General features: G+C 41.7%; 1 protein-coding gene across 2 annotated transcripts in view; it reads right to left on the reverse strand.

The window, feature by feature from the left end:
* Positions 1-467: 467 nt before the first annotated feature.
* Positions 468-13,285, reverse strand: part of DSCAM (DS cell adhesion molecule) — a 390,627-nt gene continuing 377,809 nt past the window's right edge. Inside the window, exon 31 of one of the 2 annotated variants that reach the window (XM_075172878.1) lies at positions 468-3,111. In XM_075172878.1, coding sequence (XP_075028979.1) covers positions 2,771-3,111 — 341 coding nt within the window. In that variant the 3' untranslated portion in view covers positions 468-2,770. The remainder of the gene's footprint in view (positions 3,112-13,285) is intronic. The other variant, XM_075172887.1, reaches the window with a different exon arrangement.

Consider the following 13,285-nt stretch of genomic DNA (forward strand, 5'->3'; position numbering starts at 1 on the left):
CGTGTGCTGAAGAGCTGGCTGGATCCAGGGCACAGAGCCAGGCACCCTGCCGGTCTGAGCCTCCGTGTGCTGAGCAACAGCCCGGTTCCACTCTGATTTTAACCAGCAGGAGACTTGCCATGAATTTCTTTGAATAGGGGCCCCCAAAGGCGTCTTCACTTCATAAGGAGGATGAATATTACCAGGCATTTTGAATACAGATGAGGAGAAGGTCTCGTTAAGTCAAGGACAGTTGGCACTTTCCAGATTGTCAGCCAAATGTAGATTTAGGGAGATATTGGAATATTTCCACTCTCAGCAGTCACCGGGAGCTTAAAATGTGAATATTTCCTCCCTCCATCTCACACTTGTTCTTGTCTGTCACTGAAGGCGAGTTTTTGTGGGGAGCGCTGCCGTGGGACCCGCCATCCCTGTGCTTGAGGGCAGCCAAGAGCCACGGGAACAAATTGATCAAGCCTGGATTTTGCCCAAAAGCTTTTTGCCTTTTTTCAGAGGACAAGAAGGAAGCTTGAATGGAAGATGAAAACGGCCTGAGACTCAAAAGTCCTGAATGCTGCTGAGAAAATCAGGTTTTATTTGTAAATGCAGTACCAATGCACCATCCAGCTCAAGCTGAGCACCCTGCAAAGACACTTGTGGGAATTGAAAAGAAGTGGATTGCCCAAAAATGAAGTCTCCAATAGAAGTTTAGTCTTCTGTGGAGGTTTTCAATGTGAAATAGTAAAAGAAATTTCTTTTTGCATGTTTAAATTAGATTTGTATTAACAAAATGTTTCTATATGGAAAAAAAAACCCCAAAGTAAATGAATAATTTAATCTTTTTTCAACACATAGTTTTTTCATTCTATTTGGAAATACTTAGCAGGTAATTCTTAATTTTTGATTTTTTAAAATTTTTTACAGAGGCAAAAGGTTGGGTTTTTTTTTACTTTGGGTTTTTTTGGTTTCTGTTTTGGGTTTTTGTTTTGTTTTTTTAATGTGCTTTATCACCATATTGGTCAAATAGGCAGACTAGATGGGAAATTGTTCCTTATCTAAGTGACATCTCAGCACTTCTCTGTAGGGCTCTAAGAAGTACATACCTCAAGGATGCCTTCATTTGGCTTCTTCTGTAGGACTTTCCAGGACTTTAGCACTTGGGCTTGACAGAGCTAAGGATGAAAGTGCAACTTGATTCATTTCAAGACACTTAAGTACTTTGCTAACTTAGTGCCCTTATAACAACATAATTACAATGAAACAATTATACATAACTGCATTTTTCTATTTTAAAACATCTTGAATTGAGCATGGTGCAGAAATGTTTGCATTAGCAGTGCCCAAACTGTCACCAGCCAGGGAAATTGCAGGAGTTTCTCAGCCTGCTCAAGTTTTTTACCGAGTTTTATTGCTTTCAGACCCCAGTTAACATTTCCAGCCGGCACTGAACAGCGTGTTTGTATTAGCACTAATCTGGGATGCTCTGCACCATGTTCTCTTGGTCAGGGCGCACAAAGGTAGCCAGAATACACACAAGGAGGCACTTAGCGAGGCCACTCAAATGTTGTGTAAAACTCACCAGCTGTAGTATTCAATCATTTATGCTTTGTATAAAACAAGCAATATTACTTCTCATGTAATCAAAAGATGCAAAAAAGTAATATGAGCTGACAGCTTCCCCGTAAAAAGATTTTTTCCGCTAAAGAAAGCTGCGTTGATCCTAGACCTGGAATGACTTTTTCCTCCCCTTTCTCCTATTATGGGAAAAGCTGTGTTTTTTTTCCCCAGTCCTTACGTAAGCGACTAATTTCTGTGACTGCTGCTCCCAAATGGACTGAAGATCCATTCCTAGGGAGTAAGTAAAGTAACATCAACACATTTCTTCTGATCCAAAAAATATTGCAGCCGAATGAAAGCCTGCCGGTGGCAGGTGAAGCGAATGCAGAGAGTCCGGGGTGAGTTTGAGAGCACTCAGGACTTAACACCGTTCTGGCTCTCTGCCCAATGGTAGCAAAAAAGCTGTGGGTGAGTGAACCCCGATTTTTTTCCAAAGGTATGACCTCCGCTTTCCTTTTCTGCCCAAGGTACAAGAAGACATTGTTCAGAGTACGGTACTGACACGGCTATTACAGGTAGGGAAAACCAAGTACAGCAGAAGGCGATGGAAACAGACGTCACAAATAAAGGCAGAAGACCCTTTTATTTCGCATAGACAAAATGCAAAGAGTGTCTCATTAAATTAATATCAAAAAAAAAACAAATCAATCCCCTCACTCCACTGACATCACTCATCCTAATTAACAACAAAAAAAGAACAATCAAGGACCCATTTTCTAATTTAAAAAAAAAAGTGCAAACATGACAAAAGACTTTTTGTTTTTCCAAATCAATGTTCCTGTTGAATTCACAAATAGGGTGATTTTTTTTTTTTGTGATTTTTTTCCCTTTTAAATCTTGTCTGATGGAACTTCCAGTTAAAATGTTTTAGTTAAGTCTCCATGCACTTCGTAGAAAATCAGTAAAAACACAAACGTTTGTGAAGATCAGAAAACTGGACTCTTTTACCCAAAAATTTAGATGTCCAGTCAGATGAAGCTCACACTCAGACAGAAAAAAAGCAAGAGAGTCTTTGCACTGTCTGTCGTTCATATTATTTTTTTTTTTGTCAAATATTTTGGCAATCTTCTTCTTTAATTATAAATATTGGAATTCAATAAAAAAAAGGTAGCTTTCATTGGATTTTTTTTTCAGTGTAAATATTTACAGCCACTGTCCAACCATGCTCTTTTTGTTATACCAGGGTGTAAGATTTTGCGTAGGGATTGTTTCCTTTCAAGTGGCCCCGGGAGTCCAGCAGGGATTCTTGGGAGCTGCTCATTTTTGCTGCCTGTCCTAGCTCAGCTCCTTCTCGCTGAGGTAACGTTGCCACAGCACCAGGTTGCCATGACTGTACTTCTCTTGTGGAGGATGTCTCCATGGGTATCGGCTCCAGGACGGTGGGGCGCTTCAAGGTTCGGCTTTTCTGCGGCTCCAAGCAGGCTTGCCCCAAACCCAGGTCTCTGCTCGTGCCCTGCACGCCACGGTTCAATAAAAAGTCCATCCTAAGGTAGGGTGGCAAATGCATGAGATCACCTGGGGAGGCAAAAGTGAAAAACAAGTCCTTACTTGCGGTCACGTACTGTGTTACCCTCACCTACTGGCGGGGGGATTTGGCCACCAAAGCAGAGTAACTGTAATCAGTCCAGCTGCAACATTTATAATTGATATATTGTTTGTCGGCCATTTGCTACGTTGTGATCTTACAGAATCAAGAGTAATGGGTCAACAAACTCCTTTTGGGCAGATCCCTAAGAATTCACTATTAATATTTGTCTTCATAATAGAATGACTATAATGAGAAGTGCAATGTGTTTTACATGCACTCACAGCATGAAGAAGATATAAACTGAAAAGACCAGGAAGTTTTTCTCAAAATCCTAAAAAAAAGGTCTTGGTTTTCATTTCTCAAAATGTGGAAAATGTGGAGGCTCAGTAGATATCCATTTCCTATTTTCCATTTTAAATGAAAACCTTCACAGTTACAATTAATGACCCCCAATCTAGAGTAGAATGACTGAATTAGTTAAAATGAATACATGAGTATTAGGGCTATAGTTTTAACGACATTTCTGAATAAAGCAGAAAAGCATTCTTGTCCTAATGTAACAACATTTACCTGCCATCCATCATCACCGTGTTTAAATCACTAATGATTTTCTACTACTATGGCCATCAATATGCTGCTGTTTTGTGGCAACAAAATGCGTTGGGGCTGGCACCCTAGCTCTTGCATCAACCTTCCCTTCTGTTCTGTATTGTCGAGGAAACCTCTTATTCGTTATGTCCCCCGATTCCTGGGCATTTCTATGTGAGCCTGGTGATGGCAGCCTGCTCAGTCCAGAGGATTTGCCTTTGCAAAGCTACTGAGTTCAAACGGGTACCTTGGACCTACTGTCTGGAATTAGGCAGGGGTGAGTGTTACCTTCCACATATCTGTACATGTATTAGACCTACTACAGAAATCATATTGGCTTATTTATTCTAGCCCTGCCTGCTAGGCATTCATAAAGTTGCTTCAAGGAACTGAGGGGCAATCAGGCACATAATGACATTCCCTTCTAGAAATATTTAATGGTGTAGCCTAACGTATATATGAAAAAAGCACTGTTACAGGTGCATTCAAGAGCAGTATTTCCCCTTCTTTACAGACCTCTGCAGTATATATCTTCCTTTTTATGGCTGCTATCAAAACCATAGTCTCATCTACAGGTGGGATGCATCCTGAATGTTTAAAGTAGAAGGCTCTTGGCACTACTACACCTGTGGCTACATGAGCTATTTATGGCCATAGGAATTAAGGCTGACCTGTGCCAGTGGCATATACAGTAGACCAGGAAAGCACTTCTTTGTAATAAAACAATATATAACAATTTCGTTTTTCCTAACTAAGCTAAAAGCTGCCCAATGATCTAAAATAAAACAGTTCTTTTACTTTCTCATATAAGTCAAGGCACTGCAAATCTTACCTAAAAGACTAACAGCATCTGCTCTATCCATAATTTCAGGTCACAGACAGAATTGCTGAGAAGTTACATTTGGACAGAACCGCTGTTTATTCCTATAGAAATCCCCTGGGCACTCTCTGACACCATATGTTTTATTCGAGTTACGTCTCCAACAGAGATGCATGGTACATGGTATTTAATCCCCACAGAGTAAGATGTGCGTATCTCAAGATTAGGCTGACATATGCACCACGGCAACATTTATGTAAGGTTGGAGAGAGAGGGGGAGGTTTGTGCTTATACTCATACTGATCACCACTTGAAAAATGAATTGCGGTAACATTAATTGGTTTTACTCATTTACCTTATTTTCCTACAGTACCTTTCATGCCAAACACATTCAGCATATGAGACCTCTTTCAGCTGAGACAGCAATGTACCTGCCGCTGGGGTAAAGTACATCAGGATACGGACACACGAACCGGCAGGTGCAGGCAGGCGCCGGCTCACTCAACTGCAGGCATCGAACCGAGCTGCCTGCGGGCACACTCGTGCTGCCCAACAGCTGCGCTGCTCCCTCTGCACCCAGTCCCCGATCCCCTGCCCACCCACGCTGCGCCCCAGTTATTTTGTGTCTGGGTTCCCTTTTGGACAGAGTCCTTGCAAAACTCCGTTGTGGGGGCAGTTTGCTCCAAAGACCATTCCCCGTGGGCTGCAGTGGGAAGATAGCCTGGGTGGGAAGTGCTTGTATCACTCGCTCCCTATGGCTGTATCTTTTGCAGCATCGCGGTATCCTGAACGAGGAGCCTTATCGCTATCCACCCCTCCCCAGTGGGGGAGGGAGACAAGAGTGTAGGAGCGAGCGATGCAGCCCCCGCGTACCTCTCTCTGCCCGCTAACGAAGGTGGTGCAGGCCTTCGTTTGGCTGCCTCGGGCGTGGGTTATCGCTGTCAGGGCCCCAGCGAAGGCAGGCAGCAAAGCACACCTCTGAGATGGCAATAGTAGGCGTGAAAACTTTGTGACTGACTATAACACCGAAGTAATAACTTCCCTCTTGTCAGGGATGTTTAGAGGCTGCCGGGGTCAGAAAGCAGGGTTTCTCTCATGCTCCCACAGTTGCCCCCCATGCAAAGTAGGGGTCCCTCAGCCCTGGCAGAAGAGGACCAATTTTCTGCGCTGAACCCCCACCCCTATTTCCCGGCCTTTTCCCGAAGATGTCTGTCTCCCTAACACTGGCTGTGATGGGCTGCTGCCAGGCGGCACAGTGCCTGCTGCTTTATTAAGACTAGCCAGGTCATTTCACATGCATTCCCTCTTACTACTGCATTTTCTGTTTTACGGTCGACTTTCCGAGAAGGAGCTGATGCGGAGCAGAAGCCAGAGCACGGCTCATTGGCAATCCCCCGTGGTCGCCTCGGAGAGCCGCTTCTGTATCTTAAGACATCGCTACTTCTTGAGAGCAATGGATATGCATGGACTATAAAAAAGATGAGTGTTGAACCTTACAGAGATGAAGGTTGGTTTTCAAGCTGCTGTCTAGACATTTCTTACGTGCATTAAGAGCTTCAGGCTATGTAAAAAAGACCTTTTTTTCCTCCCTAAACCTACATAAGAAAGCATAGTCAATAATCTGTGTAAACAATATGCAGTCATTTTACCGTAGTTTTCTAAGTGTCTGGGGGCGAAGTTCCAACAGGATTGCAGTAATGAGAAACCAGAGAGTGTAACTTGTTCTCCAAAGCTGGGTACACAACGCACAGTCTCTGACATGGCTTACACAGAGCACTCATTATTTGATACGATGTACACATTTTCCTGTCATAAAAAGTGCCAGTGCTCCTTCTTATCTGCAAGAAGCATCTTTCCCTGCAACTGCTTATATACCAAAGCAGATTATAAAAATCACTGGAAAAGAAAAATTTTGAGAATGGAACTTTTCCTTCTTTGCTAGGATTGAAACAGTCTCACAGGATGAAAAATTCTTTTCTAAAGAACTAATGTGTTTCTGGCTTAAAAACACAGTCTTTGAAATGTAACCACAGGGTTTGACTTTTGCCATTCCTACATCAATTCTGAAGGTATTTTTGAGAAGATTAAAAGCCTCTTGCCATATCTATGGAGTTACTTGGAAAGACTTTGGTTCTCATCCTTCTGGACACAACAGTGTAGACTTTTTTGGTTTCTTGCTATTGAGCTGAATGATGATTTTTTTCAGGCAAAGCATTATCAAGTTTCAGGATGGTTCATTGCCTTTGATGCTCTAATTACCTCTTTTCAGCGGTGTGTGTGCCTTATTAGTAATGAAAGCAAACCTTTCAAGTGCATGAGCACTGCAAATGAACATGTTTAATAATTCATACATTTTGGCTTAATTAGTACAAAAGACGTTCTAAAACTATAGTTTTCTGATGCATTTTTAAAAAGGGGAAATTTGCTGTCTTTAGAAACACTGACTTTATATACAAATAATAAACATTCAGTCAAATCTGAATGCGGTAATTTAAGGCAGAGCTACCTCAGTCTTTTTTTTTTCTGTGTGGCTAGCCCTCTAATGAATTATTTAGTATAGTACATTTAAGAAAATGTTAGCTTCAGTAAATATTTGTAAACAAATGCTAAAACTCACTTCCTGTGATATTTACCATAAACAACACATTCTACCAAAACAGGAGTATTTTCTGAGTTAATGTGGCACTAGGCAAAAAAATATTTACCTTTATTTCATTACAGCTAAGATGATATAAAAACTTTTGCAAAAACAATAGAAATTTTTATCCTCCTTCTGGAGGTCAGCTTTGGGTATGGGAACATTTGGGATGAATTTGACAGGCTACATGGAGGAAAAAATACCACTGCTCAAATTTTCTGGGATTTTATTCAAGATAGCTATCTTGTTTGCAGAACTAAACCCAGCTGAGATGCACTCCTTTCTCCCTGAAAATTCACCTCATACCTCTTTCAAATGCCAGAAAGCTTATGTGGTTTTTTTGCTTTCATCTGCTCCAGAAAATCTAAGGATTTGTGCTATATTCAATACAAAGATCATCACAGACTGCAAAAAAGATGCTCTTACCAAGTTGTCACATGATAGCTATATGCATTTTCTCATGAATGATAACTTCTACTTAAAGCAAAAGCAATTTGTCTTCACAAACTCTGTCCCAGCCGAAACCAGTTCACACAGATACTCTCAGCGATGATGACTGCCTCATGATTTTCAAGTTTTGATTGCCATGTGAAGGAAATTCCATGCTATTTGAAATATTGTTTTAGAGAAGTTTATAAAGTAGGACTGGTGACTATGGGAGGATATTTTATTTAACAAAGGTAAGAATAAGTCCGGGTGAATAGGGCATTCACACAGCTTGCTTGATCTCACGGGATCAGAGATCATGCCAGAACTGAATCATACAGCTCTGTTAGCACGGGTGAGGTGCCTTGCTGAGGTAGTTACGTCGATTTGGGACCCGAGTGTACAACTCTTCATGACATGGTGCAGTGCGGGGGGGTGTACAAGTGCTGGCAAAAATGGTGCCACAGTGCCACTGTGTTGGGCATCCCTTGGCTTGTCCCGAGTTTGGAAGGGGAAGCACTGGTGGGATATTGTGTTTTCCTTTGAAAGGAAGCAAGGGAGACAGAGCTACTGACAGCTAGCTTTAAGTTCAGGTTTATGCTGATTAAAAAGTTTAGTGGGGTTTTCCAGCTCACAAGCACAATAAATAAATCCGTGAAGCCTTTGCTGATACTCACAGGCTGATTTGCAGAAAAAGGACTGCCTATAGGAAAAGCTTATCTTAGAAACGAGGAAAGGGTGGAGGGTTTGCAAGGCCGAGGGGAGAGGTTCGATGAAAAAAAGAGCACAAGCGATGTTCAGAGGTCTTTGTCACTTCAAAACTGACACACCATTAAAAGCTAGCAGGCAAAGCTTGCTTAGACAGCCGCGGCTTGAGCTGAAGCCAGACTGATAGCAGCAATAACATTTCTTACAATTGCTGCTGTCAGTGTTTGAAACCAGCTGGTGCTCCCTCTCTGTCCATCTTCTGTCCATGTATCCTGCACTGAACCCGCAGCTGCAATCATTCCCACACCAACAGGCTAAGAGTCAGACCCGCAAGGCTCACAGCACACTGCAACATCAGATATAAATACACTTAATGAGCAATAAAGTCAACTCTTTGGTTACCTTGATCCTGTGTCCTGCTCAGCCAAGCAGGAGGGTAAAAAGGATCAGTCCTCCACCTCCTTGCTTGGCTGATAGAGGTCTCAGCCTGGTGGTGCCTCAGTGAAGAGCTCAGCACCGGCTCTGCCCTCCTGCCTTGTTAGCCGGGAAAAGTGACAGGCTGCAAAGGGAAGCCAGGGGATCCTTTCCATACGCAGAGTCATTCCTGCCCCGAAGCAGGGAGGTGGACGGGTGCAGGGAGCAGCTGCTCCCAGCACCCAGCTGAGCTTCGTGGTGCCTCCCTTGACTCAGCACCCAGTTGAAGGGTCAGGTAGATACTTGTTGGGAACTTGGAGGATGATGAAATGAAGAGAACCAAAGCGTAGGCAGGCTTTAACTTATGCCTGTGTTTGTTTTGTTGTTTTATTTTTTCCCAGGATCTGTTCAGCGTGGAACTGCCTTCCCAATGCTCTTTGTTTAATAATTATTTTTTTCTAGTAAATGTCGCAGTAAAATGCCGCAACTGAACAATAAAAAGTTTCTGAAGGATGCTTTGAATAACAGGGCTCCACTTGCTAGAGCCAGTATTGATCAGCAATGGAAATGGTGGTGAAATTTCCCCATGCAAATTACTGACTGCTCAAATGAATGGGAACCTCAGCTCGCTCTCGGTCAATAGGAGCACACCATCAGCAAGCTCAGGAGCTCACAGACTCCTTCTGAGTCCATTTTTTCAGTACAAAAACTGGATTTCATAATTCTGCTGCCCTCTAAGTTGATCCAGAATAATAGGTAAAAGGTCCAAGTACTCCCTTAAATTATGGGTTTAGCGAGCAGCCGAGAGGCAGAAGGGGAGAGGAAGGAGGGAGGTGGCAGGACACAGCTTTCTCGTTAGCGAAGGAGCTGCTGTGCGAGCAGGCAGGCGCTCTTCCCTTCTTCAGGGTATCTTCAACCTCTGCTCCGCTGCCCAAGGAAAATGATCGAAGTGCTCAACTTTTGGGGGACACTTTTAAACCAACTGAATGCATAACGTTAAACAAGGCCAATAAGATGCCTGGATGCACTCCAGCTGCAAACCTCAGCTGCCTGTCAGGTCCCCTTTGCCGTACGGGCAATTGCCACAGCTCTGCCCTTGTGGCTTTGTGACTCGCACCATTACATCTTTTGGGCTTCTCACTGTGTTTTGGCAGATGACATAAAATCACGTCTTTACGCTGTTCAAGCTTGTGATCACATAGATAGGTAATAGCCAAAACACCTTAGAAAAATATGCCAAGATTCCCATTTCTAGACAGAGAAATCAGAATTCCCCATCACCCCTGCAAGGCTGTACTTTAAATTGGCAAGTTTCATTTTTCTTTCTCCATGAAAACTGCACCTGCATAGGTAATTTGAAGATCTATAACACTTAGTTAAATGTTGCATGTTGCCGTCTGCTAAAACTGGCATTTTCATAAAAGCATTAAAAATACCAGCTGTGTTTCACACAACAAAATAAAACCAACAGTTGCTATTGACTACAATCATTGGAATTATCTCTTAAGAAACACCAGGGTATTGATAAAACTGTAGTTCAGGAGCGAAATTTGCTACTGGTATAAATCAGAGTAGCTATATTGATTTCAGCAAGACTATAAATTGATTTATACTTACTGGAGATTAGGTTTAAGTGACTGAAAATGAGGATTCCAACTAATTTGAATCATTTTTTTAAAAGATGATTCATTTTGTTATTTAGATTTAAGCCTTCTAATTCCAAGAAAAAGTCCTTAATCAATGTGTCTTAAAGCAAAAGCATGACTGCCATAGTTTAACTGAGATCATACATCTGTAATACATCAAAGTAACACACTGTGCATCTGTCTAACTGAATGCCAGGAGACTTGATTATCACATTGTTGTCTACTCCTGAAAGGTTTAATGAAACAGGAATTGAAGCACATTTTTGGTTTGTATTTCTCTAAGCAGAACTTTGGCCTTTCATACAGAGCTGCACTTTTAAAAGATCTGTTAGATGCTTTGTACCTTTCAGAAGTAACTTTAAGGAGAATTGACATATTTAAGGACCTCTCCGCTGCCGAGCTGGTGGTGTAAGGAAGGAAAAACTGATTAACTCCAGGGGCCAGATAGATTTAGAGCCTATGGAGATGCCATGTGGATGTCCAGCCTCACAGGGCCGGTGCACCTGCAGAACTGAGGCCTTCCTGTTTCGATTTAATGCAATGTCTAAGTTATAAAAACTTGTAAAAGGGACCTCACCACGTAAATCAATATGCACTCTAAAGCTAAGGTCAGAAAAATTGTCAATAAATGATGAAATGGTGATAGAAAAGTAAAGTATGGGAGCTCTGTATTCCCATCTTCACCTTGTCACGCAAGCTGCTTCATACATTTTTAAGGATGCTCTGAGACAGCGCTCTCCTGCCTTCTGGCTGAGCTGGGAAAGTCCTGCTGAAACCCTCACTCTGGTGCCTCCAGTTAGCAACGCTGGAGTTTTAAGACTCGTTTGTTGATCCTGGGTGCAGTGAACAGAAACTGTTCAATTATACATCACTTCAGTTGAGGGTTAAATCGATCGTGACTCCATGGAAACTGGCATCCTTCACAGGTTTATTCCTGCGATGTCTTGGGAGCCCAGATTCCGCACAGAGGCTGGAGAGGTGAGCAGTTCGAACTGTACTTACGGTTCACTGAAATCAGTGGGAGCCACTCTGTTGACCTCAACAGGCTCTGCACCATGCCCGTGAATTCACGGCTAAGCCTGACCATGGGTAAGCACAACGCTCTACTAATAGTTATGGGGAGGTCAGGTTACAACAAGGAAACCAATATCAGCGCTGCCCTGCTGCTCTGCTGAAGATATATTCATGGATGAATTACCATAACTCGGTTTCCACATGTCCATCAGTTTGAGTCACCTGAGTGATGCTGACGAGGTGCATCATTGCATTTTTGTTAATTAATCCACTGGGACCAGAAGTCCAGCTCTCATATGTAAATTAAGGGTGCTGGCACGAAAATGTGAACAATACTGAAATGCATCCACACGTACATACAGCTATGCTTTAAAGGTCAGCATATAAAAAAGCCCTCACATGGATGGCAAAGACTATCACTACAGTCAGATTAAGAATGTACTGTTAAAACAAAAGTTTGTTTCTCTAGGGATACCAGTTTCTACTTTACTTGCAAAAAATAGCACAAGCGTGGCCTTTCTTGCAGGTAAGATTTGGTTTACATTTTCAGATGCCTATACATCTCCTATAGATCTCTACATTAGGGTCCCGTGGCACAGGGGAAATGAGCAGAGCCTGCTGTGCGTGGAGTCAGTTAAAGCAGTAACAGCTGTAAATGACCGCGAGGACCTTAAAGCGAGGCTAGGTCAGTTCTTGTCTGTATGGAAACAACTGCTTCTCGTTACCTTGGGCTGACTGAAAGGTCACGCAAAAATCACGGACTATGTCTCAACACTACCAAGTGAAATGCTTTGACATTTTCAAAATTAAAATGGCATGAGCAGGCCATTTCTAGTTTTTGTAGAAGTGAGGTTTAAGATATGGACTCTTAACAGAACTGCTCTAAAAATCTATTATTTTAATTGAAGTGGACACCACATCTTTGGTTTGATTTGGAACATATCCTGGTGGTTTTAGAAATTTAACATTGCAGTTATGTCTGTAAGAACATGGTAACAGCTGAAAATTTACTGATAAATGTAATCCTTGCTTTAGGCATAAAACTCTCCACTAAGTACAGTTGAATCCGATGCTTCCAAACCTACAGAAAACACGGGTAGTCTATTTTAATAGTTGCAGCTGATGAAAAAAAAAGACCATGAAGCAAATAATCAGCTTTAGAAAAACAAAACTAAATTAAATTATAAAAAAATCTCACTTTTAATAAGAAAGATTTTGTTGGTAATAAAAAGATAGGAAATGGGCATTCTTGAAAAGGGGTTTCCCTTAACATGCAACTTTTAATCTAGAAGAAAGCGAAAAAACCAGTGGTATTACAAACCAGCAGAGTTTGGGATACTGTATTTTTCCAAAGTCAATGTTAACTTTCAAATCAAAATAACAAATAAATTAGATAGCAACAAGAAAAGATAATTGTGCTGCTACCCACTTCTAGTAGAGTCCGTGAGGAACTGGTACCAGTTGTTTCTCTCCTCTAATAAAAAAAAATCAAATAAATCTTCCTGACACCAGTATCGCTGATTCATAGATGACAGTTGTAAAAATAATTTAAATTACTTTTCTCATTAATGAATTGAATTTAGCTTTCCAGCACCTTGTACGCTACCTAAAATGGAATTTTCACATTGCAATTGCACAGAAACTTTGTATTTGTAACCAAACAGCTGCCCTATTTAAAATCATGATTCACACTGCTATAGTTTTCCTTCCTGATCTCATAATATTTTAGCTTCTGAGCTGAACCTGTTTAGGTTCATTTTTATTGTACTGGCAAGGTTAAAAAACTTGCAGTGTGAACCTTCCTCTCTGTAAATCCACCAGAAAAATAATGCAAGCCAATGATTTCAAGTACGTAGTCATGTCAAATTAAATGCGGAATTAAATGGTTTTCATCCCTGCAGAACATT

Source organism: Calonectris borealis, chromosome 1 (genome assembly GCF_964195595.1).
Source record: "Calonectris borealis chromosome 1, bCalBor7.hap1.2, whole genome shotgun sequence".
Taxonomy (NCBI): domain Eukaryota; kingdom Metazoa; phylum Chordata; class Aves; order Procellariiformes; family Procellariidae; genus Calonectris; species Calonectris borealis.